We start from the raw sequence: 23563 nt of genomic DNA, 5'->3' as shown, positions 1-23563 counted from the left end.
TAGATGACATGAAATGGGGTTTCTCATTTTGTTAGCACCCAACAGTTCCATTAGGTTTTTAGCTTTTGTGTCATTTAGTTTTCATTTGCCTGAACTTTATGATATGCCGCATTTAGAGACTGTTTGAGATGTAAGTTATATCTTGAAATCAGTTTTTTGGAACTTTTGGAACTTTATGATGTAGCATTACAAATTTATAAAAACTGTTAATGTCTGCATTTCTAGGTTGGTACATTAAGCTAGATACTACTCGTGCGTCATTTTGTTTAAACTTTATCATTTTAGATTATATGCTCAAGGCTATGTTTATAGAATAATAGACTTTCTTGCATTTGCTCTTACAAGCTATATTTGCAAGTTACAGTGCCCTTATTTGATTCAGTGGTTCTTAAGTGCTTTGTGATTTTGGCGAATTGGTTGTTGATGCTCTTATGTCAGTCTAAACATTGGTGTACTTCAATGTGCACGGCTAAACATACATTTCAATGAAACATCCACATTTCATAGAAGTTTCATTCAGATCCTGAAGTAAGAGAGGTTCTGCACATATGTCTTTTTTAGATGATATGTTAGTCTATAAAAAAAAATAGAAAGAAAGAAACAATGCTATGTTCTTCATGCTGTTCTAATGCAGGCTGGATTAAGTGCCTGGCTTCATGGCATGGTTGTGCTTTTAAATGGTTCAACACTCCATTACTCCAAATTACTAGGCACTCGTTGGAATTTTTTTTGAGGTCTTTTGGGATTGATAATGTACTTGTGTTGACGATAAAGTTATATTCTCAACCATCTTCATCTGCTTGTCCATATCAGCCAGCATATCAGATAACTGTCTGTTACTCCTTGTGGCAAGTTCAATTGGATGGATGGTCCTCCCAGGAGAAGACTAGCGGTCAACAAGATGATCAAATGTCCCCACCAGTATATCTTATGGCGGTGGAATTTCTTGGTTATTATGGTAGGTAGTGCTAGGCGTTATACAATGAGGCAACTAAAGGTAAGATGCATTCAAAAATCGAATTGTTTTTCCTTTGATCAAGTAGTTGAATGGGAATCCTTTGGTTCTTAGTAAAGTTGAATTTCGACTACCTATATGAATGGTTAATCAAATGTATTTTGCTTGCTATATTGAGTTGTTGACTGAATATATTATGTGTATGAGTGAGATGGTACAAAGTCCTCTGTAGCTTTAATTGCTTGGATTGGAATTATTTTTTAACAACAAATGCCCCCAGATGAAAAGTGGATTTAATTTGAATGAGCGGTGTGTGATTCCGTCAACTAGGTTCTGACTACGAGAAAAAGAGTAATGTGTGATTCTAGAACAAGTAGTGGCAGCAGAAACTTAATTCTATGCTTGTAGTGTAAATATATTTATGTAGTCATATATTAATTGTTGGAGAACAAAATATATGGTAAGTAGGTCTCTAATCATATTTGGCTTCCCAATTTGTTTAGGGTTGGTAATGTGTTCTTTTACTGTGAGATGTCTAGTTTGTTCATCGTTCAACTTTGACATCTTTACTAACTGTTGTGATGTCTCTTCTCTTTTTTGTGTTTCTCGTCATGGTCTTGGCAGGAAACTCATTCCCCCTCGTGGTTAGATATTGTCGCTGTTGGTTTTTGGTAATAGCCATCCTTATTTTGGTTTCTAAGTTTGGGTGCTATCTAATTGATTGTTGAGTAGTAGTTACTTGTGTTTGATTGCTAATTTGATTAGGTTCAGTTTGGAATCAAGTTTGTTTGACTATTGATACTTCGGTCCATAAAACTTTTAAAAAATATATATATGTTTCGGAGAATAAAAGTATACTGTAGTTAGGATTTCAAGAATTTTAGTTTCTTAGGTTGTTTAATTAAGAAATAGTATATTGTTATTTAGTTTTTTTGGTTATTTGAGTTGTACTCTTTTACTAATATATCTTGCTCTTCCTCTTTTTTGGTTTCCCAACATTAACTATTGCAAATTACTATATTAATATTAATACTGACAACAATCATCATAAGAATCCAACTTAGATTTGAGTTGTCCCTTGGAATTGTCTAGCCAAAAAGAAATTGGTAACTTTATAAGTCCGTCATTTTGTACTGTGGGAGATATTGCTAATGCTAGTAGGCCTACCTAGCTCTATGGCCCAATATGTAATCAGTGGATCTATGTTCAACCTATAGATGTTTTTTCTTTTCCTGATATTTAAAATTGGCACTGTTTGAGCTTAACCTGGCCAATTTGAGAAGGGGAAAAGGAAAAAAATGGAAAAAGTATGAGATGTAGAAGAAGAAACACCCAAAAAGAAAACAAGGGTGGAGGGTTGCATTGCTTGTAATCATGGTGAACAGGTGAAGGCTTGACATTTAACCAAGAGTCATGCCCAGTACAGAACTATTGATTAAAGTGAGGGACAATAATGCCTTAAGATAAGTAGCTAAGAAGACAAGTTTTTGATATGATTAGGTCTAGCAAATAGAGAGTTAAACACGATCATATTGAAGCCATCCCATGCCACATGACTTTCTATGATTATGTGATATGTTCAAAGCTTAAATGCTCCCTCTCTCATCTTGATAATCAAATCCTATATGTTGACTTATCTTACTAAACTAATCATGGTGTATCAAAGCAAAATGAGTACTCCACAGTACTTTTTTTTTTTTTTTTTTTTTTTGTAACCGAGAGTGTCCTGGGCTAGCTTTCGCGCACCAACCAGCTGCTTTTATCTTTTATTGCCAATATGTGATGCATAATTTCCAAGTACTTGTTCCCTTATTATATTTTTATTAAAAAGTCATCTAGCTATTTCCTTAGATAGATGAGGAAGTTCAAAAATTACATAGGAATTTCATTCTATATCTCGAATTTCCCTTATATATATCGAGTTTAATCTCCTTGTCCAAACAGAGAGTAAATGAAAAATTAGTGATACTTAGTGATGGTCTCCTGTAACTGAAGACTTCCATGTGTGTGACCACATCTATGTATCAACCATAAATTGCTACTTGTTCTGCAGTTATCAGCTGTCAGGTATTGGGTTTATGACTCTAAGTGCTGCACTGCTGGGTGCACAGCATTCATGTTATCTATTTTGTAGGGTGGGAAGCTCCATCAGAAACTTACATCAAGGCTTGAAATGGGAGCATCATATTGCCCCACTTGAACATGGTAGGGTGCGGCTCTCTCCTCTTGTGTCATATCTGTGTGGTTTAAAAAAGCCTTCACAATAGGATCAAAGGGCACACTAATTAATGGTGTGTTTGTCTTACAAACCTTGATGAAGCTTAGTGATTGAGGACCATGGTGGTCCACTTCACCATCTTGTACGATTTCCTTTTTAGCCAATGGTGGGTGTTGATTTATTAATCTTTTCTTTTCCTTAACAAGATTAATTTTGATATAATTTAAAATACAAAAGATTACAAGTCTTCATGCAAATTAAATGTCGGTGGCACATCCAACCACAAAGTCTGTGTTCAAAACTTGACCAATCTTTCATACCTAAAATTTTGACTCAATTTAATTGTAAAATTAAAATCTACTAAAAATTGACTTTCATTCCATAATTAGGCACTCCTCTAAAAATCTCAGAAATTAGGCAGCTAATTTTGTAATTAGACTCAAGAATTTCATCTTGGCCAAAAAAAAAGAATCAAGAATTTCATAAAGGAAATCTTGTTTGATGTTGAAATAGGAAAGTCCAGCATGTGCAGCTGAGAAAAACCATTGGTTGAGTAGAGATGAAGCCAGATGGCATTACAAATAGTCGCCACGTGTCAAGTGGTTGCTATGGTTGGCATGTAGTTTTCACTCACGCGCCACTATATCCAAACCCGTCCCAAAAAAACACAAACCAGGTAACATGCCTCTGCCTTTGATTTCACTTTCAACCCCTATCCAACAGCTTTTTCCTCAATGGTTGAAATTGCCCTTGGCATCCATAATCTACGGCCCTGATTCGAGGAGACGACAAGCGTATCGTATCGCCCCCTGAGCGAATAAAATCGTTGTAGGACGTAGCTTTCAGTTGGCCTGCCCAAGTCAGCAGATTGGCGGACACCACGGCCCATCTCACGGTCTTTGCATTGTGCCATGTCAGCATGGTGGGCCCACGTGGGTAATTTCGGCGAAGTTTGCGGCTGAGAAATTTTAGAAAAGGAAATTGTTGGACAAAAAGGCCCAAGGATGCGAAGAAAATAGAGGGGGATGGTTGGGCCTACTGGGCTTTGGGAGTTTGATTTTGAGGGCAAAAGCATGTGCTGCTGTCACGAGGATTTTACGTGTCTAATTAATTAATTGCTTTCGATCAATTAATTCAGAAAAAAACAGATTCCATATGCTTCTCAGGAATTCTGGGGTTGCTTGCTCTTGAAGCGCGCGAACCACATCACATTTTGTGTGCCTAATCCAATAATCCTTATTCATTAACTCGAAGAATAAATAGAATAATAAAAATATGCATTTATATGTATTTATAATACATTTATGAATTAAAATATGTATGTGTAACTCATCGTCTAAAAATAGAGAATGAACACCTTAATTTAAATATTATTCATAACTTTTTAAAAATACTTGAACACTTAAAAATCATAATAAGACCTCTAACTTATATAAAGTGAATCTCCCAATTTTTATGAGCCCATAGCCAATGTGATTATTTATATAACATGTAGCATTATTTATTAAAAGTGAAAACCCCTCTAACTATATAGTATTAATCATTGCTGTATTTCAATTTGTCACGCATGGTTAGAGTACTAATGAGTCATTGGTCTACTTAATTCTTTAATATATATATATATATATATATATTATATATGCAGAGGCACACACGTACATATCTTCTTTTCATGTTCATCATCTCATCTGTGCTCGAAACTCACATGTCACATTTTAATTTTTGTGCTGCAATTTATTTGATTCATAGAAAAAAATTGGATTATTTATTCACCCATTGCCAATAAGTCAATTTTAGGGGCCATAAAATCCACCAAAAAATATGTAAGTAAAATAGGGAAGCAATCTCTAATTGTCTTATATATATATATATATATGCTCTATTTTTTAATTATTTTTTCTTTTCCACCAAATTTGGTGTCTTTGTTTGTTTCATTTTCATTTGCAACGGGAAATGCGACAAGACATTAATCAATAATTTAGGAGAAGAGAGGTGCATATATACATTACAGGTCTACCTCAACTGAAATTGTGTGTTGTGTATTACCATCTTAAAGAGCAACCTACTCTACCGGCTTAGCTTGATATGTAATAAAAACTTAATACGCATGCAGTACGTACGTGCGTACTGAAGAAATTAATAGCCATAACAAACAACAATATGTATAAAGTACAGCAATAATAAGGCAGGTGTTTTCAACACACACACACACACACATATATATATATATATATAGTTCTGAATTTTTCAGTCCTCACATTGTTGGCCGGTGTGTATTTATTAACACTATATATATGAAATAACATCTTCTATTTGTATTTTCTGCATTTGATACTATAATTATACTTATTTTTCTTTTATCAAATCATATTAGGGAAGAAAATATTTAAATTCAAGACATCATCGAGTGTAAGCATAATTATGTAAATACTTTTAACCAATAGACTTAAGTCTCCACAATATTATACTCATACTTAAAACGAAGTCTAAAACAATGTAATTTGTATTGTACGTCTATCTATATATGCCTTAAGTTTAGTTAGCTAGTTAGAAGGAAGATTATTACAAAATGATTATAAAAAGTGTACATTTTTCATAGTTATATTAAAAGAAATTGGACTTTGAATCTAACATAATTCTAACTTATTACTACATCCACTTTCATCACTTGAGCTAACTCAAACACTTACAAAATGCACATTTAAACTTGTGAAAGAAAAAACAAAATTCTAATCTACCTTATCTTATCTGAAACACTTTTTTGTAGAATTTTTATCTGAAAAAGAAAAAGAGGAATAAATGCAATGAATATTAAGTAAAGAAAAGGGAAACAACTTCCACTGAATAGCAGTACGTACAGTTGCTATATATAATTATATAGTATGGTGGTCGAGTAAGCGAGTAGAAAACAAAAGAGCAAAGATAAGGGTAGTTTCTTTCACTTTCATAATATATTTTGGAATTTAATGTTTTATTTATTTATTATTACTGCCATTATTCATGGCTTGCTTAACGGCCAAAACTACCCAATTGGCATGGCATCCCGTAAACCCTGAAATCACGAAGCTCACTTGGGCCCCACATGTTTAGTTTAATCATGTCAATTAGCCCCGTTTTAAAAATCTCTTTATATACCCCCTCATATCAACCCTCCTCTCAATTCATCTCTCTCTCTCACACACTTGACCCCCCCTTTCTTTAGCAAACAAGGCCAAAATGGCAACACCCTCTGAGTTAGGTCCCTCACTAGTACTCTCTCTCCTCATCTTCTTCCTCTTCTCTCTCCTCACCCCAACCCCCATTTCCTCATCACCAGTTCAAGACCCTGAATCGGTTGTACAAGAAGTACATAGGTACGTACTCACATGCTCCACCACTGAATTATTAATGCACTTCGTCTATGGTACAGACATTGTATTAGTACGATATACGTACAAGCATCAGTTCAAAATATGTTTGTTTGTATGTCATGGGCGTCTGTATGATACAATGTGTTTGTAATGGTTGGTATGTCATGCGGTGTTTGTAAGATACAATTTTTCCACATTAATGCTAAAAATGTGTCACATGTTTTTGTATTTTCAGGAGCATCAATGCCTCAGTGACAAGGAGGAACTTGGGCTACTTATCCTGCGGAACCGGGAACCCGATCGACGACTGCTGGCGGTGCGACCCGAATTGGGAGAAGAACCGACAAAGACTGGCGGACTGCGCAATCGGGTTCGGCAAAAACGCCGTAGGCGGCCGAGACGGGCGGATTTACGTGGTCACGGATTCGGGCGACGACGACCCGGTCACTCCCAAACCCGGGACTCTACGATATGCCGTTATCCAAGACGAGCCGCTTTGGATCATTTTCCAGCGCGACATGACGATCCAACTCAAAGAGGAGCTGATCATGAACTCGTTCAAGACGATCGACGGTCGAGGCGCGAGCGTGCACATCGCGGGTGGGCCCTGCATTACGATCCAGTACGTGACGAACATCATAATCCACGGGCTCAACATACACGACTGTAAACAGGGTGGGAACGCTATGGTGCGTGACTCCCCAGGACACTACGGGTGGAGAACAGTATCCGACGGTGATGGAGTGTCGATCTTCGGTGGGAGCCACGTGTGGGTCGACCATTGCTCGTTGTCGAATTGCGCGGATGGGCTCATCGATGCGATTCATGGGTCCAACGCTATAACGATTTCGAACAATTACATGACGCACCACGACAAGGTCATGTTGTTGGGTCACAGTGATTCGTATACCCAAGACAAGAACATGCAGGTCACTATTGCGTTCAATCACTTTGGGGAAGGGTTGGTCCAAAGAATGCCCAGGTAATTAAAAAGGCTACTAAAGCTAAAAGCTAAGCTAGCCATTAGAAAGTGTACTTTAATTAATTGATTAATTGGGTGTTTAATTTTCAAGATGTGTAATGTAGGTGGGCCATGGCGTTTTGGTGGTGTTTAAATTTTGATTAATTGTATATAAATTCATGGGTCCTTTTTCACATTTGCAGGTGTAGGCATGGATATTTCCATGTGGTGAACAATGACTACACCCATTGGGAGATGTATGCTATTGGAGGGAGTGCCTCCCCTACCATCAATAGCCAAGGAAACAGATTTGCTGCACCAGATATCAGATTCAGTAAAGAGGTGACAACTGACAAACCTCTTTACTGACAAGTCTTTTATCGTATCAAATAGTCTAACATATTATGTTATTGTTGTATAACATAATAGCTCTAAGTCTCTAACATAATATATTATATTGTTAAAATAAATAAATATTAATTAAATAATTCAAATTCATAACTCGATAATATAACATGTCAAATATTTATCAATAAAACAATACCCTTATTTTGTGTTTGATTTATAAATGTATTAAATATATGTTATAAACTTGTGCAGGTGACCAAACATGAGGATGCACCAGAAAGTGAGTGGAAGAATTGGAATTGGAGGTCAGAAGGGGACTTGATGATAAATGGTGCATTTTTCACAGCATCAGGAGCTGGAGCTTCCTCCAGCTATGCTAAGGCTTCAAGCTTGGGTGCAAGGCCATCTTCACTTGTGGGTTCCATAACCACAGCTTCTGGTGCCCTTAATTGCAGAAAGGGTTCTCGTTGCTGACCATTAAGATTTAAGACTCTCAGTTTGTGACCCTATTGAAGGACATTCCCTAAAGTGGTTTTCAAGTATTTATTGCTCAACTAGATATATTTAGGAGGAAAAATATAGGTGGGAGGGAAGTGAAATTAAAAAGCCTATTCAAAAAGCAATTAATGGTGGGTCAAATAGTCAATGACTCATTCTCTTTAGGCTTTTTTCTTCCCTCCAATTTTTCTCTGTTTTACCTAATATTTTCTACTTTGTACTTTTTTTTTTTTTTTTTCTGGGTCAATTTTCATGATGATTACAACCTCGCCCTGTTACTCTTAGGCAGCATTAGGGATTCTGCATGCTTGAGAATCTTGATGACCCAAGAGAAGACAAGTGCAGAAGTGTTGATATACTAAATTATCAATCTATATATTTTTAATATTGATAATTAATTAAACTCTCTCTCTTTCTCTCTCTCTTTTACCCAATTATCAATTCATCTATTTATTTGATAAGGTAGTCTATTTCTCTCTTTGTATGTATTTGTGTCCCTATTAGCAAGTCATGGACAATAAGAAGCAATTTAGACCCAAAAGACAAAAAGAAGCAAAAACAGAATCCAACACAAAATTTCTATAAAGACAATAACAGTTTCCCAGCATTTTTGACCATATGGGAATATGGGATACCGGTATATTACCTATATTGCACTCCCACCAAGGTGTGTATATATATATATGTAAAGAAAGATTACATGGCAAAAGTTAAAACAAAGTACCCAACAAAGTAAAAACCCTAGCAAAACTGTCCCTAACCTACAAATATAAAAATTGGGTAGGGCCAAGATTTGAATTTTAACATAGAAGGATTGATTAGTGCGAGGACTAAAGGGGAGAGAGCACATGCAAGCCTAATTAAGTGGACCTTCTTTTGATGGAGAGCTGCTAGCTACTACTACTAGCCGTCTGCTTTAGAATAATAGAATTGGAACTATTAGCTACAACTTACAAGTTCCAACAACCACAATTTTTGACAAAGTTGCTTATTGCACAGTCTCTTTCTTGGTTTTTCAATACCACTTGAAAAGCAAACACATGCAACACTGCTGTACTGGGCTTTCACATTATGTTTGAATTGACCCAAAATTGAGTTCTCACATGGGAGATGAATCAGATGATAGCTCTCTGCAGGTTCCCTAGCTTTGGAGTGTTTATCAGACGTCACATTAGGAATTTAGTTTGTTTGGCTATATTCACATGTTTTGCTGTACTCATCTCTCTCCATATATAGACATGTTCTTGCATTATTGCATATACTATAATATAAGTAAGTTCATTTACTTATAAGTTAAGTTGGTATTCTTGTTATAAGTCTAGTTAGTTATCATATCATATATAACTTAATCTTAGATAAGTTCAAATTATTTAAATTCTATAATTTTAATGGCCCAACTCGATTCTAATTAAGTATATCATTCATACTGTGAAGATCTTTAGCCTAAGATGGTTCTAGTGCAAAAGAAAAATAATCGAATATGACATTTTTGGGATTGAATCAACCTTAATTCATTTTACAAGCCTATAAGAATCATGAGTTCAAATAAAAAAATGTGTGAACGTAAAAGCCGGATTCGACCTAAAACTTATGACCAAAATAGTAGATCAAGGCCTTAATTAATTACTTGCACTTCGAGCTAAATCGGATATATAAGACATAAGTCTAATTAACCAACTAACAAAATCTCATTAATTGTGGGAGGATGATCAGCTATTTTTCCTTTTTGTTTTTTACCCCAAACTCTTCATCTATCCATACATATAGAACATGGTCACCACCTTCCATATTGGTGATAACTAAATGTGCTCCATCCTCTGAGTTTGATGATAAGAATATTCAGATGGCTGTTAGCGTTTAAGAGGGTCATTTTCGTTTTTCTAGCTAGCTAGGTTGGCCAATGCAACAATATATATGCATGGGTTAACCAACGCACAATATATAATAATCCATAAAACTAACTAAAGGGGCTTGATTATGATACTCGTCTGGTGGACATTACCCATGATTGAGGGAAAGGGTTATACATGTTCATTTAATTAAGTGCAATGAGGTAGACGTTTGGACCCAACCATGTGGCAGACATTAGTGGAAAGAGACCTAATTGGAACTACGACTATGACCAATAATAAGTGAGGCAAAATCATCTGGATGAATTCTCTGTTAATTATGTGTTTTTTTTTAAGTAAATCAGCAAAAGTCACAAAAAATTATAAGTTTCACGTACTCATAAACTCATGTAAAAGATTTATTTATTTTTAAGCCACAATGAGTGGCTTAAAATTAAACTTTTTTTCTAACGTCATATGTAACCCTCACAGGATTACACTTTATTTTGTTATGATGCAGTATATATATAAAGAGTTACGCTTTATTTTGTTATGATGCACTATGTAAAGAGTTACACTTTATGATGTTATGACGCACTATATAATTATTGTAAAGTTACACTTCATAATTTCGTAGAATTATAGTTTGTTAAATGATGTAGTATTGTTTTAAGATTTAAGCATTTAGAGTTTATGTTTTATGACTTTATATTTAGGGTTTTAAGACTTTAGTTCTAAATTCTAAAGACTATACCATAAATCTTAAATTCTTAAAAGAATTAAAAAAAAATAAACTAAAATTTAGGTATGCTTGAATATCTTACTTGGGTATGCTTGAGTTTGAATATTATTGAATGCTCCATACTTGATTTTTCTTGAATTGTGAGTTAAAAATAAATAGATTAAAAATTTAGATTTATAACTAAAAAATATTGTATGTTGTGGTTTATTAATAAAGAACTCTTTCTTTTTACCATTTTTTATATTATGTGTATGACAAACAACCACATATAATGGTAAAAAATTTGTACTCAAATAGTTAAAAAATGAACATGTTAACATTAGTTATGTGGCAAAAATTTCGCATTTTTACTAGTTTCATTCGTAACTATATTTTACTTCAAGAATTATAAATCTATAAATGTGACTCCACATATACTTAAAAGGTGCCATTACTTTCTTTTTTTGAGAAAATTTACTCATATATCTTTGAATTTATATTAGGCCACTAAAATTAGAAATTAATCAAGTACAATTAAGCATAGAGAAAACGAGGATCCGGATCCCATCCCCAAAACGGGCCTAACCCGACCACACCCCATGGGTGAGCGTTGATGCACCACTAAGGAATTACATTTACACGCACAAACACGCTTTAAGGCTAAAACCTGGGCTTCAGGAGCGATAGAAGAATTGTTTGGACTTGGAATTCCTTAGCCCACTTCTTTGGGAGCTGTATAATGAATGTTCTGTGCAGTATTCTTGCCACAAATGTCGGCCTTTTGTTATCTCTAGTGGTACCAGTTTTGGGCCTAGTTATTGGTCAATACTTTTGTATAGATTTATGCATGCTTTGGTTTGGTTTGGGTTATAACTTATATAACTTATAACTCCTAGTCTTGTAGATGCAAGATCAAGGGCTACCTTCCTTAGAGTTATGCTAATTTCAGATGTTTCAGTCCAGAAGAGTTTGAGAGCAATGAGAGCATGGCAAGAAAAAAAAAAATTATACAAACTACAAGAAAGAAAAATTGTAAGAACAAGAAATGAGCTCACTTCAGACTTGGTCATCAGCAGTACTAGAGTTTGAGAGTTTCCTTAAAAGTGAAAGGTAAACCAGTTGAGTAAGGGAAAAATTATTGGATGTGATGGTAGTAACATATAGCATGTAGCATGTTGATGTAATGTTACAAATTTACTAAACTTATAATAAGTATATAATTATTAAGTACAAGGATTTAGAGTTTAAGGTTTAGACCATCACTAAAAAGTTGCCACTTATTCAAATTTTATTATAGTTTTTCATTTATATTTGAATTGTCAATTTTTGTTTTTATAAAAAAATTGAACAAGTTACAAGTTTTTAGTGGGTAGTGTTGCCACTCAGCAATAGTACGTAGATAACAAGCAATTCTACCCAAGTTAATTTTTCTCTTTTTCTTGTACAAGAATTATGATTTAAATAAATTAATTCATAACACCACATCAATATGCCATGTGCCATTATTGTCACGTAACACTTAAGATCGACTAGCTAAAATTGAATCCTCTCTTCTCCTTTCACCTCCTTATAACAAAAATGAAAGTTAAACCACATATACTTGTCATGTTTGCCCAAATTAATGAGGAATATTTAGCAAGAGTGTCCAATGTCAAAATAAGGTTAATGAAACCATTAATTAATTGATTAGGAGCTAGAGGACTTAAGAAGGAATACCTCATAAGATAAAGAAAATGAATTATAATAATTCCATCTCTCATCAATTTTTCTAACATGCAAGTATGCAACTACTTGCAAATCACATGTGTTTAATGCATGTGAAATTTTGAATTTACAAATTGTCTTATACTGATTCTTTAGCATCCGACCATCTAGCAATAGTATACTAGTTATGTAACATTTTTATAAGGACGTTATCTAAATAATTAGGCTCCTTCTATGCAGCACCCCCTGCTTGACTGACTCATAGCTAGCCTCTCCCAATTCCCCAACCCTCCCATATTTTGCCAGATAATAACAAGCTAACTAGCTATGCTTCCAAGAAGTAGACCACTCATAAATATCACACGGCCTCTATGATCTTGTGACTGGAATTCCACAAAATCATAAAGGCGGTGTGATATATATCTCAAACATAGATAGATACCTACTATTAATTAATATTTAAACTGCCTAAATGTTTTTCAGGTGTGCCAAGCATTTTTCAATTTCAATCAGATCCAACGGGTCCACGAAGCAACCAAACTTTATATTATATTAGGAATCGAGAACCATATAATAAAATTTGTTTGCCTAGTACTGCCAGTCGGCTCCAACCACGACGTATAATCACCGTTGTTGTCTAGTATCTAAAAGTTTTGGGTCTATTGTGCTATGGGCCCAAGTACGGCGCTAATGAGTGGCTGACCCCAAATTATTATTCTAGCAAAAAAAAAAAAAAAGACAAAGAGATATTTTTGATTCCTGCACTATGGATGAGTAGCAATTTGGTCTTCGTTATTTCAATTTGAAATTTGTAAGGACCATGTTTTTATTAATGTTGCAATCAAGTCTAATTTGTCAAAATTTAGACAAAAAATATCGATATAACACCACTTGATTGGCTCTGAAATAGATAATTTTGACAGATTAGACCTAATTGCGACATTAGTGATATCACGATCCTTGAAAAATTCAAATTAAAATAACGATAACTAAAGTACAACTCATCCATAATACAAGGACTAAAAATATCTTCTGGCAAAAAAAAAATAACACTTCAATTTTTTGGGATTTATTTGGAGCGGTGAAGGGTAGGCTGTTGACACCTGTGATACAGGTGGACGGTGTTTTGTGAGCAGACGTGGGAAGGATGAGAACGAGTGTACACGTCAGACTGAGTTAAGAGGCGCTTCCAGTGACGAAAGGCCGTTTATTTATAAAACAAGTTTGGCCTTGGTGGTAGGCTTGGACTCTGAAATGGAGGCCAAGTGGCTTTGGTTTCTTTTTTTTCTAAGTGGCTATTTTGGGCTAAGCCTTCCACGTCAGATGGAAAAGATCCATCCATATAATCCTTGTAAGAAATAAGAGCTACGTTCCAAGATGGCAGGGTTAAATATGGAAGTAAGGTTGTTTGCTAGCGAATTATGGATGTTTCCCACGCGCACAATGCACTTGGAGATTCACTCGATCAAGTAATAATGTAATAATAATGAAAAAAAATCTCACTACCTTTATTTACCAATTTTCTACCTTAAAATGCTTTGTTTGTAACTATGTATACATATAAGTATCTAACTTGTTAGATAATTTCCATATAAAATTCAAATCGTGTCCTAACTTGAATAAATACAAGATTATTTAATGAATAGATTTAATGAGTGCAATTGTTCATAGACGTCGTAATAAACACATGACACGATTGTCTTACTGAAAAATCTATAATACTCATAGCATATAAGGAAATTATATCATTGTTACTATAACCAAATTTGAACTAGAATTTGTGGGATCATTTAGTCCGAATAACAAATATTTATCTTCTAACATCCAAGAATTTGATTCTTATCCTTCTCTTCCTTAAATGGAAAAGTGAAACTAAATTTTTGAATACTGGTATAACTATCACCTATATACAAATTCACAAAAATTTTGCATCTATAACAAAATGAGATAAAACTTTCTACTTTGTTATTGTTCTTTTTCCAATAATGACTTTTTGACAAAAATAGATAAAATTTGACGACTTAAAAAGAATAGTTATTTTTTTAAGAAGGTACAAATCTAGTCATAAGTAATATTTGAGCTCCTTCAAGTGTACAATTATGGGACTAAATTTAATTAATTTTGCCAAAAACTTTGTGATCACAACAACATAAGCATATCAATGTTGGAGGTTTAGTTGTAGTCGTTGAGAGAATATTTCCCATCATTGTTCATTTGTTTTAAGTTAGATTCATGTTATAATTTCTAACATAAATTTGCTTTTTTTTTTGGTCGAAATTCCGTAAGTTTATTTAGGAAAGAAAAAAAATTAACAATTTCCAATATATTTATATTTTATTTTATAATAGCACTTCAATGGCTTATGTTTAAAAGCGCGTGTAGATAGAGGACAAACAGTAGTCAGTGTCACAGTTGTTTATTTTCTGTTTATTTTTTGTTTTTTGTTTTTTAATGTCAATCCAATTCCAGTTGAGTCTCTCATTTTCTATAAAGTCCAGAGAAACCATCAACCTTTTCATCGTCTCGCACAAAGACTCCGTATTACTCATTCATATATATATATATATATATATATCTCTCTCTCTCTCTCTCTCTCTCTCTCTCTCTCTCTCCAAATGGAAACAAATCCTAGCAGCGCAACCGCCGCCATCTTCGACGACCTGTACGGTCTCGCCGCCGCCACCAAATCCGAACATCGAGAACTACCCGAACCCGATGTCCACATCCTCACCTGCGACGCCCTTCGCGTCCCGGCGCACTCTAGCATTCTGGTACGCTATTCCACCACACCTCTTCTCATTTCCCCATTTTATTTCCCGAACAATTTGTTTTCTTAATTATTTTCAAAAAAAATCTGAATTTTAATCAGGCATCGGTGTCGCCGGTGCTGGAGAACATAATCGATCGGCCACGTAAGCACCGCAGCTCCGAGAGAGTCATTGCGATCCTCGGCGTTCCAAACGACGCCGTCTTAGCCTTCGTCCGCTTCCTCTACTCCTCCAGGTTCGCTGCCGTTTCCCGCTTTTCCCAAATTTTACTCGACGTTATTATGTCCTTTTCATCACCACCGTCCAAAAAAGAAAAAAATAAAATCATCACCGCCGTCCCCCAACTACGCGTTTCATAAATTTACACCTGGCATGCTTAAATTAAATGCCTTAATTTTGATTGCTGAAAATGACGGAAACGCCCTCCTGGTGCAGGTGCACGGAAGAGCACATGGAGAAGTACGGGATGCATCTGCTGGCGCTGTCCCACGTGTACTTGGTTCCACAGCTGAAGCTCAAGTGCACCAAGGAGTTGGGTCAACGTTTGACCACTGAGAACGTAGTGGACGTGCTCCAACTGGCGAGGCTCTGCGACGCAGCGGATCTTTACCTCAAGAGCATGAAGTTGGTCGCGAATCAGTTCAAGGATGTTGAGAAAACGGAAGGCTGGAAGTTCTTGCAAGATTACGACCCTTGGCTCGAACTCGACATCTTACAATTCATTGACGAAATCGAATCGGTAAGTTTTTATAAACCAGCAATTACTATTAATCATATAGGTTAATTATTTGATAATAAATGAGCAAAACTGTTGTTGTAAAATGTAAACAGAGGAAGAAGAGGACGAGGAGGCATAGAGAGGAACAGAGGTTGTATCTGCAGCTCAGCGAGGCTATGGAGTGCTTGGAGCACATATGTACGGAAGGTTGCACCAGTGTTGGGCCGTTCGATATGGAGCCGGGTCAGAAGAGAGGCCCATGCGGCAAGTTCTCCACGTGTCAGGGCCTGCAGCTGTTGATCCAGCACTTTGCCAAGTGTAAAAAGAGGGTGAATGGAGGGTGCTTGCGGTGCAAACGGATGTGGCAGATTCTAAGACTTCACTCCTCAATTTGTGACCAACCTGATTCTTGCAGAGTCCCACTTTGCAGGTAAACAATACCCATCAACAAATTGTTATAGTTTAATCGATTTATTTGCATGGGTTTAATTTTTGTTTAAAGTTTAAATGTATTATATGAATTGGATTTAACTGTGAAGCATTATAGTTGTGGAAAATTAAAGGAATTTTAAAACCTCATTTTTAGAGTGGTTGTCCATTTCTGATTTGGAATCTCATGAAAGGACTGTGAGGGATCGAATAGACAGGTCTAGATGTTTGAAAGCTACTTCAACGATTGAGGCCTTTTGGAATGGTTGTGGAACCCAACTACTGCCAACCCATAACACCAGTCTTGAAGAGTGTTCTGTTCTGTATGTGGTTCAATTCATGGACTTCATATACAGTGTAATTAGATATGAGGTCTAAATTTAGTGGGGAGTGTAGGGTAGCCTTATATATGGTTTTGTCGGCTTGTATATTTCATAATATCTTAGGTCTGGCCTTTTGTTGGCATGTCATAATCGCTTAATGTTTTTTTAGGATTTTAAATTGCACATTTATTTATGAATCAACTTAAATAACGATCAAGATTTAAAGTACGACAGAGAAAATCTTGCCTTCCCTGATATTTTCATATGTATTAGTATCTTTGGTATACTTTTAGGCCTAGGTAAAAGGTTCAATGAATGGGTCTATGTACCGGTGTGACAGCTTGTCCATCATATATGCTTTAAGGCTTGGAAGGAGACAGGAGAAGGCTAATAAAGCCAAACGATGAGGTTCCCTCAATTTGACAATGAAAGTGAACATTTTCCTTAACCCTTCCAAACCCTTTGTTTTTTAATCCTAACACTCTTTACAACTGTTAAATTAAAAAATATCTTTGGAGATGATTGTTTAGAGGCATGTTAGCCGTCAAGAAATTAAAGATATATATGATTTTCTACACCTTTGTCACCATCTTGCCTACCAAAAATATCATGGGATGTGGGGCTTAAAGCTCATCTAATTGTCCTTTTCTTGTGCACTAGTGTCTATTAGTCAATTATGAATACCAACATTCTGTGCGTTGCATCATTGATATTTAATTATGGTGTTTTTAATGTGACTGCAGGCAATTCAAGTTGAAAATGCAGCAAGAGAAAAAGAAAGATGATGCAAGGTGGAAGCTGCTTGTGAGGAAGGTGGTGTCAGCCAAGGCCATATCTTCACTCTCTCTGCCCAAGAGGAAGAGAGAGGAGGAACTAGCAGAAACAAGGGGCAGTCATGGAATTAGAAGCTTCAGATTGTGATTAATTAGTCATTAATTAGGTCTGTGGCAAATTGGTGATGATGATTGATTGTTACCAACAATGTCAATTCTTCCCCAAATGTCAAAAATTTGTGTCTGGTCTGGTCCATTGTATATTGAAGTGGGAGTTTTGGTTGTTAAAGGTCCCAATTTACAGCCCCTTCTGAGGGTAGAGGGTAGGGGGGCAAGTTGGGGAACCCCAGTAGAAAATGGGGTTAATATAAGTTTGTTTTGTTGCCAAAATTGGGACAGTATTATCATGTCCACTTTGATTGATTTCATCTTTTATATACATCTTTTTATTTGTTGGAAATAAATTTCAATTTGATTTAGTGACATTTATGTCATATCTAAGGAGAATTTCTATTAAATAAATGACCTATTTTAAATTTTAATGTCTTGTAAATGTTTTAATTTGAATTATCCTTTTTATGATGGAGGTTGTGATGTGATCAAGATTATCTAGACTATTGTTTTGACCACCATTTTGATCATTGTCTCTATCATTATGAACAATTGCTCATCATTAATTTGATTTAGAGCCAGCCTTGACGGTAAGTGAAGGAAGTAATCGTCTTGAGAGGACTCCCAAATTTTATAAACTCCTTATATATTTATACATTATCTTAGACCCAAGAAATGTACATAAAAGATCGGTGACCATATTTTATAATTTCAGGACTGGTCCTGTCTTGATCTCAATTAAAATGATGAAGGAAATTGAATATTATATTATTTGAACCAGAGAAGCAATAGGAAATAATTAATTAGAAAGGAAGATTATTAATCAATCGATAGTGTGTTTTGCATTGTATATAAAAATACTTAATTGTTAATAATTAATTAGAAAAGAAGATTATATTAATATATAACTGTACTTATAATACATGGAGTATTTTCCACACCTTTATTATTTAATAGATATGTAATTTTTTTTTTTTTCCAATTTTGATGTCTTTGAAAAAAAAAAAAAAAACAAGATTACCTTAAGTTAATGCTATGCAACGTACCTTGAAAACGTGCATTTCATATCCTGATGTAGAAGCCTCAACCACCACCAGGAGTACATTGCCAATCAATGTTTGGTGAATCCAAATTTCCAATTAAAGAAACTTATTTTCTTCATGACTGATATTTAAAAAAAAAAAAAAAACATAATTTAGTAAGGACTATCGATCTGATGGGATTGCGTGGTCCACATTGAAGTAGTGTTCATTTGACTACATATTTAGCCTTTTTATTTTTATACATCTAGCTTTGAATTAATTTGATAAACGGAGATTGCAAATGTTCTAGAATACAAGGTTGCACCATTACCAGAATAAATAAACAATTCAAAAGGTTATAGCAAAATGATAAAAGGGAAATTGTTGAAGGACCAAGTTTTTATTTTTTATTTCAATATCAAAATTGGGTTTTGTTAATATCCAAAAACCCAATATACACTGATTGAAGGTAAAAGTTATGGTATAAGCAAAATAGTCTTTTAGTATTTGCGGTGCACACAGAATATATGTCTGGTAAAGTGGAGTCATGTATAGTGATTAATGGGAAATGCAAAGGACAAAGAACTCTAATGCTAAAGAGACTGAAATAAGCGGTAATCATGGAGAAGACAGCATTGACCCAAACATAGAATAATTTCTCATGGCCTACCTATAAACTTGGATCTTTCTCTGATTGTCTGATTGTTTCTGCTGCCTTTTTTTTTTTTTTTCTCATCAAATTTCTAAATAGGTTAGTCTTTTTAGTCCAAATGGAGGTGCTAAAAAGCATCAAACACTATGAGCATTGAGAAGGGCCTGTAACGACATATATATCATGAGTCATGATAAGCATTTTTTTTTTTTTTTTTTGTGCAATGGCCAAGTTTGGGGTTCCATCTTTTGTATATATATTTACCTTGTAATTTGTTGGAAATATATTTCAATTTGATTTAGTGACGTGTATAATATCTTAATTGAGAATTTCCATCAAATTACCCATTTTAATGCATGTTAACTTTTTAGACAGAATTATTCCTCTATGATGGAGGTTGGGATGTGATCAAAATTATTTTAACTATTGTTTCGACTACCATTTTGACTATTGTCTCGATTATTATGAAAATTGATCACCATCTTGATCCAAAGCCGGTCCTGAGGGTCTGCGAATGAGACAATTGTCTTAGGCTTCTCAATATTGATGATTGTCCAATTTTATAGGCTACTTATATATTTATATACAATCTTAATTAATTGGCCTAAGTAATGTACATGAAAGATGAATGACTCCATTTTTGTAGTTCATATCGGGCTTTTAAAATATCAGATCGGTCCTCTTTTAATCTCAATTAAAATGGAAAAGGGAATTGAATATCATATTATTTGAAGCTGAAAAACAATAGGAAATAATTATTTAGAAAGGAAGATTATTAGTTGATAGTGTGTTTTGCATTATATATTTCTAATTGTTATATTAATTTGTAAGTTTTTTTTTTTGTTTAGAAGGAGGAGAAATCAAATTTGGGTGCAGGCAAACTCTATAGCCCTTCCAACTGGACTGTCCATCAACTATAATTTGTAAGTTAATGTATAACTAAACTTATAATACATGAAATATTTTCCACGCCTTTATTCTTTAATAAATATGCAAATTTTTCTTTATTTCCCATTTTGATGGCTTGGAAAGAATGTTACCTAGCCTTAATGCTATGCACCTTGAAAACGTGCATATACATATAACATATCCGATGTAGAAGCCTCAACCGCCGTCAGGCCCTCTAGGAGTATATTGTCAATCATTGTTGGTGTATACGAATTAAAATCTATATTCTAATCAAAGAAACTTATTTTTCTTTATGACTGAGTTAACAAAACATATTTTGGTATGGACTACGTAGATGGGACTGCATGGTCCACACTCCACACTGAACATATTGTTCATTTGACTACATATTTTACTCTTAAACATCAATACCAAGTTGGATCTAAAAAAAAAAAATGTCAAAACTGGGTTTTGTTAATATCCAAAAACCCAATACACTTATACACCCTCATTATTATAGGTAAAGGATATATGGAATAAGCAAAAATAGTCTCGAGTATTTGCAGTATACAGAGAATGACTATAATGCCAAATAGACTTGAAATTAAAAAGTGGTCATTATATATGGAGAAGACATGCAGCAGCACTGACACAACAAAAGAATTTCTCCTTGGCCTACCTAATTGGATCTTTGTTTGATTAATTGGTCTAATTGTTGCTGCTGCCTTTTTTTTTTTATCAAATTTCTAAATGGGTCTAGACTCTTGACTAGTCTAATCTTTTTAGTCCAATGGATGTGCTGAGAAGCAATATCAAAACACTATATGAGCATTCAGAGGGGCCTATAAGATATCATGACTACTACACTTTGGTTGTAAAAATTTAAAATGGTCCCCTGACTTATCAGTGGCTTGAATTAATCTTGATTTATCAGTGGCTTGAATTAATCTTGATGATTTTTTATCAAACACATATATTACTGTTGCCGTGTTTGACTTTACATAAAAGCAGAAAAGTACTAGGGCATGTAATTGGGCAACATTATATATTTCTGACTAAATTTTTAATGAGAATATTATACATAGAGGGAGTTTCTGTTAATTTTTTTTTTTTTATAAATAATCACAAAATAATTGATGTTTCATATTTGGGACTTAATTCTAAGCAACTGGGTCAATTTGGAATCACTTTTGGGCCAGTTTTGGGTAATTGATGTTTATTAATTTGGTGTTGGAGGGCAATTAGATAAAATTTCCAACAGAGCCATCATTAATCATCGTTGATCCCATGCATGCATGTTTGAAACGCAACAAATGGACGACAAAATCAAAAGTGTTGTGTTGTTGAGATCAGCACTTATGCAACGTCCAAGAGGAATCTTCTGATGGCTCTCATTAACTGGTTGGAGACTTGGAGTACTAGAACACTACACTATTATGACCAATTGCTACTTTACTGGTCAATTCCAAAAGATGCCATGAGCTAGCGACCTCCAACATCATCATATATGAGACTTTGAAAGCTCTTGTTGGGTAGCATTACAAATTGTAGACTAGTTACAATACGCACTCCTTATAGTTATATTTTAGTGACCCAAAATTTAAAAATAGTTCAGCCCAATCTCATTGGCCAGGACTGGGCTTAGTGTGTACACCAACTGACCACATGCTTAATTTTTGGCCCTTGACCTTGAGCCCTGTATAAAAATGGAGTATGAAAACCAAAAAAAAAAAAACGTGAACGGCAGGATTCGAACCTGCGCGGGCAGAGCCCACATGATTTCTAGTCATGCCCGATAACCACTCCGGCACGTCCACCACATCTTCTCTAATCACCGTGTTTATCTAAATAAACAGATTTTACTTATTACTTAATAGCACAAACGCAACGACATGTCGCTTGAGAATCAGTTGGTATTCCACGCACGCATCTCTTATCATGTATGTGACAAGCTTTGGCGGCTAGATTCAATCTTCGAGACCTGCGCATTGCTCTGCATAAACACACGAGTCTCTCCCTCTTTGGCAAAGTCAATCACAATGGCCACTACGTCAGACTCCACCACCACCAACAACCCGGCTCTGTACCCGGATTCGGACACTCCTGACAATCCGGGTCTCGAGTTCGCTCAATTCGGATCCGGGTGTTTCTGGGGAGCGGAGCTGGCGTTTCAGCGGGTGCTGGGGGTGGTCAAGACTGAGGTCGGGTACTCCCAAGGTCACGTCCACGATCCGAATTACAAGCTTGTGTGCTCCGGAACCACCAAACACGTGGAGGTCGTTCGGGTCCAGTTCGACCCGGAAGCCTGCCCCTATACGAATCTGCTTTCCGTCTTTTGGGCTCGTCATGATCCAACGACCCTCAATCGCCAGGTAATCTATCTTCTTTTTTCATGGACCGTACATTTTGTTAGCCCAATCCAGATTTAGGCGCGTTTCACTTTTGGGCTTGATGACATATGGACCTCTTTGTTTTGTTCTTATCGTTTTCTTTCTTATGAATTTTGATGCTACAAATTTTTTACCTTTACAATTCATGGCGTGCACGGTGCACCTATTGATACAAGTATGGCAATGGAGAAATATGTAAAAGAAATAGAAGGTTTTGGAATTAGTAAGGCTGAAAACTGTAAACCAATGTTTGTTATTAGGAGTATATTGAAACATTCTCATTGATTAGATAAATTTTGTGACAGGGTGGTGATGTGGGTACACAATATCGATCTGGAATATACTACTACAATGAAACCCAGGCTGGTCTAGCCCAGGAATCAAAGGAAGCAAAGCAGCTGGAGTTGAAGGATAAGAAGGTAGTGACTGAAATTCTTCCAGCAAAGAGGTTCTACAGGGCAGAGGAGTACCATCAGCAATATCTGGAAAAGGGAGGAGGTAGAGGCAACAAACAATCTGCTGAAAAAGGTTGCAATGATCCTATTAGATGCTATGGTTGACAAACAATGCATAGATGCATTGAAAACCCTATGTCAGTTCAATGACACTAAAAGAACCAAAAGTTTCCCTGAATTATAGTACTAACCAGTGTTACGAATATCATGGCAATATCTTACTCGCTATAAATAAATAAGGTTCATAGTGACCTAAATATGAACAAATGAAATATTGTCGCATCAATTGGTGTTTGGAAGCTGTGTATTTTGCTTTTATATATTGAAAAGTTCTAATTATATTAATGTTATCTTGTATGAGTTTTTTGGTTTAGTTTTCTTGCTTACTTGAATGATATTACTATCGTTTTAGTAGGAACTAGGAAAAGGATAGAGTTATCCAAGGAAATT

The 23563-nt window shown here is 35.2% G+C and overlaps 3 protein-coding genes and 1 non-coding gene across 4 annotated transcripts; 3 read left to right on the top strand and 1 right to left on the bottom strand.

Annotated features, from left to right (window-relative positions):
- The first annotated feature begins 6350 nt into the window (after positions 1-6350).
- Positions 6351-8736, top strand: LOC147274656 (putative pectate lyase 18). The gene is made up of 4 exons (XM_086255871.1): positions 6351-6526; positions 6759-7505; positions 7688-7826; positions 8085-8736. Exons 1-4 carry the CDS (start codon positions 6390-6392, stop codon positions 8304-8306), a joined length of 1245 nt encoding a protein of 414 aa, XP_086111997.1. The 5' UTR covers positions 6351-6389; the 3' UTR covers positions 8307-8736.
- Positions 8737-15149: 6413 nt separating this feature from the next.
- Positions 15150-18059, top strand: LOC147274655 (BTB/POZ and TAZ domain-containing protein 1-like). Its single transcript, XM_086256958.1, has 5 exons — positions 15150-15355; positions 15454-15587; positions 15788-16091; positions 16184-16500; positions 17566-18059. Exons 1-5 carry the CDS (start codon positions 15200-15202, stop codon positions 17741-17743), a joined length of 1089 nt encoding a protein of 362 aa, XP_086113084.1. The 5' UTR covers positions 15150-15199; the 3' UTR covers positions 17744-18059.
- A 3944-nt stretch (positions 18060-22003) lies between these two features.
- Positions 22004-22085, bottom strand: TRNAS-AGA (transfer RNA serine (anticodon AGA)). The gene has a single exon. It is a non-coding gene; the product is annotated as a tRNA-Ser (tRNA).
- A 128-nt stretch (positions 22086-22213) lies between these two features.
- On the top strand, positions 22214-23470 carry LOC147274653 (peptide methionine sulfoxide reductase-like). Its single transcript, XM_086256666.1, has 2 exons — positions 22214-22640; positions 22964-23470. Exons 1-2 carry the CDS (start codon positions 22308-22310, stop codon positions 23216-23218), a joined length of 588 nt encoding a protein of 195 aa, XP_086112792.1. The 5' UTR covers positions 22214-22307; the 3' UTR covers positions 23219-23470.
- Positions 23471-23563: the final 93 nt, after the last annotated feature.

This window comes from Dryas octopetala, chromosome 9 (genome assembly GCF_963921425.1).
Source record: "Dryas octopetala chromosome 9, drDryOcto1.1, whole genome shotgun sequence".
In the NCBI taxonomy this organism is placed as follows: Eukaryota; Viridiplantae; Streptophyta; class Magnoliopsida; order Rosales; family Rosaceae; genus Dryas; species Dryas octopetala.
This window is presented reverse-complemented; position numbering and strand designations above follow the sequence as displayed.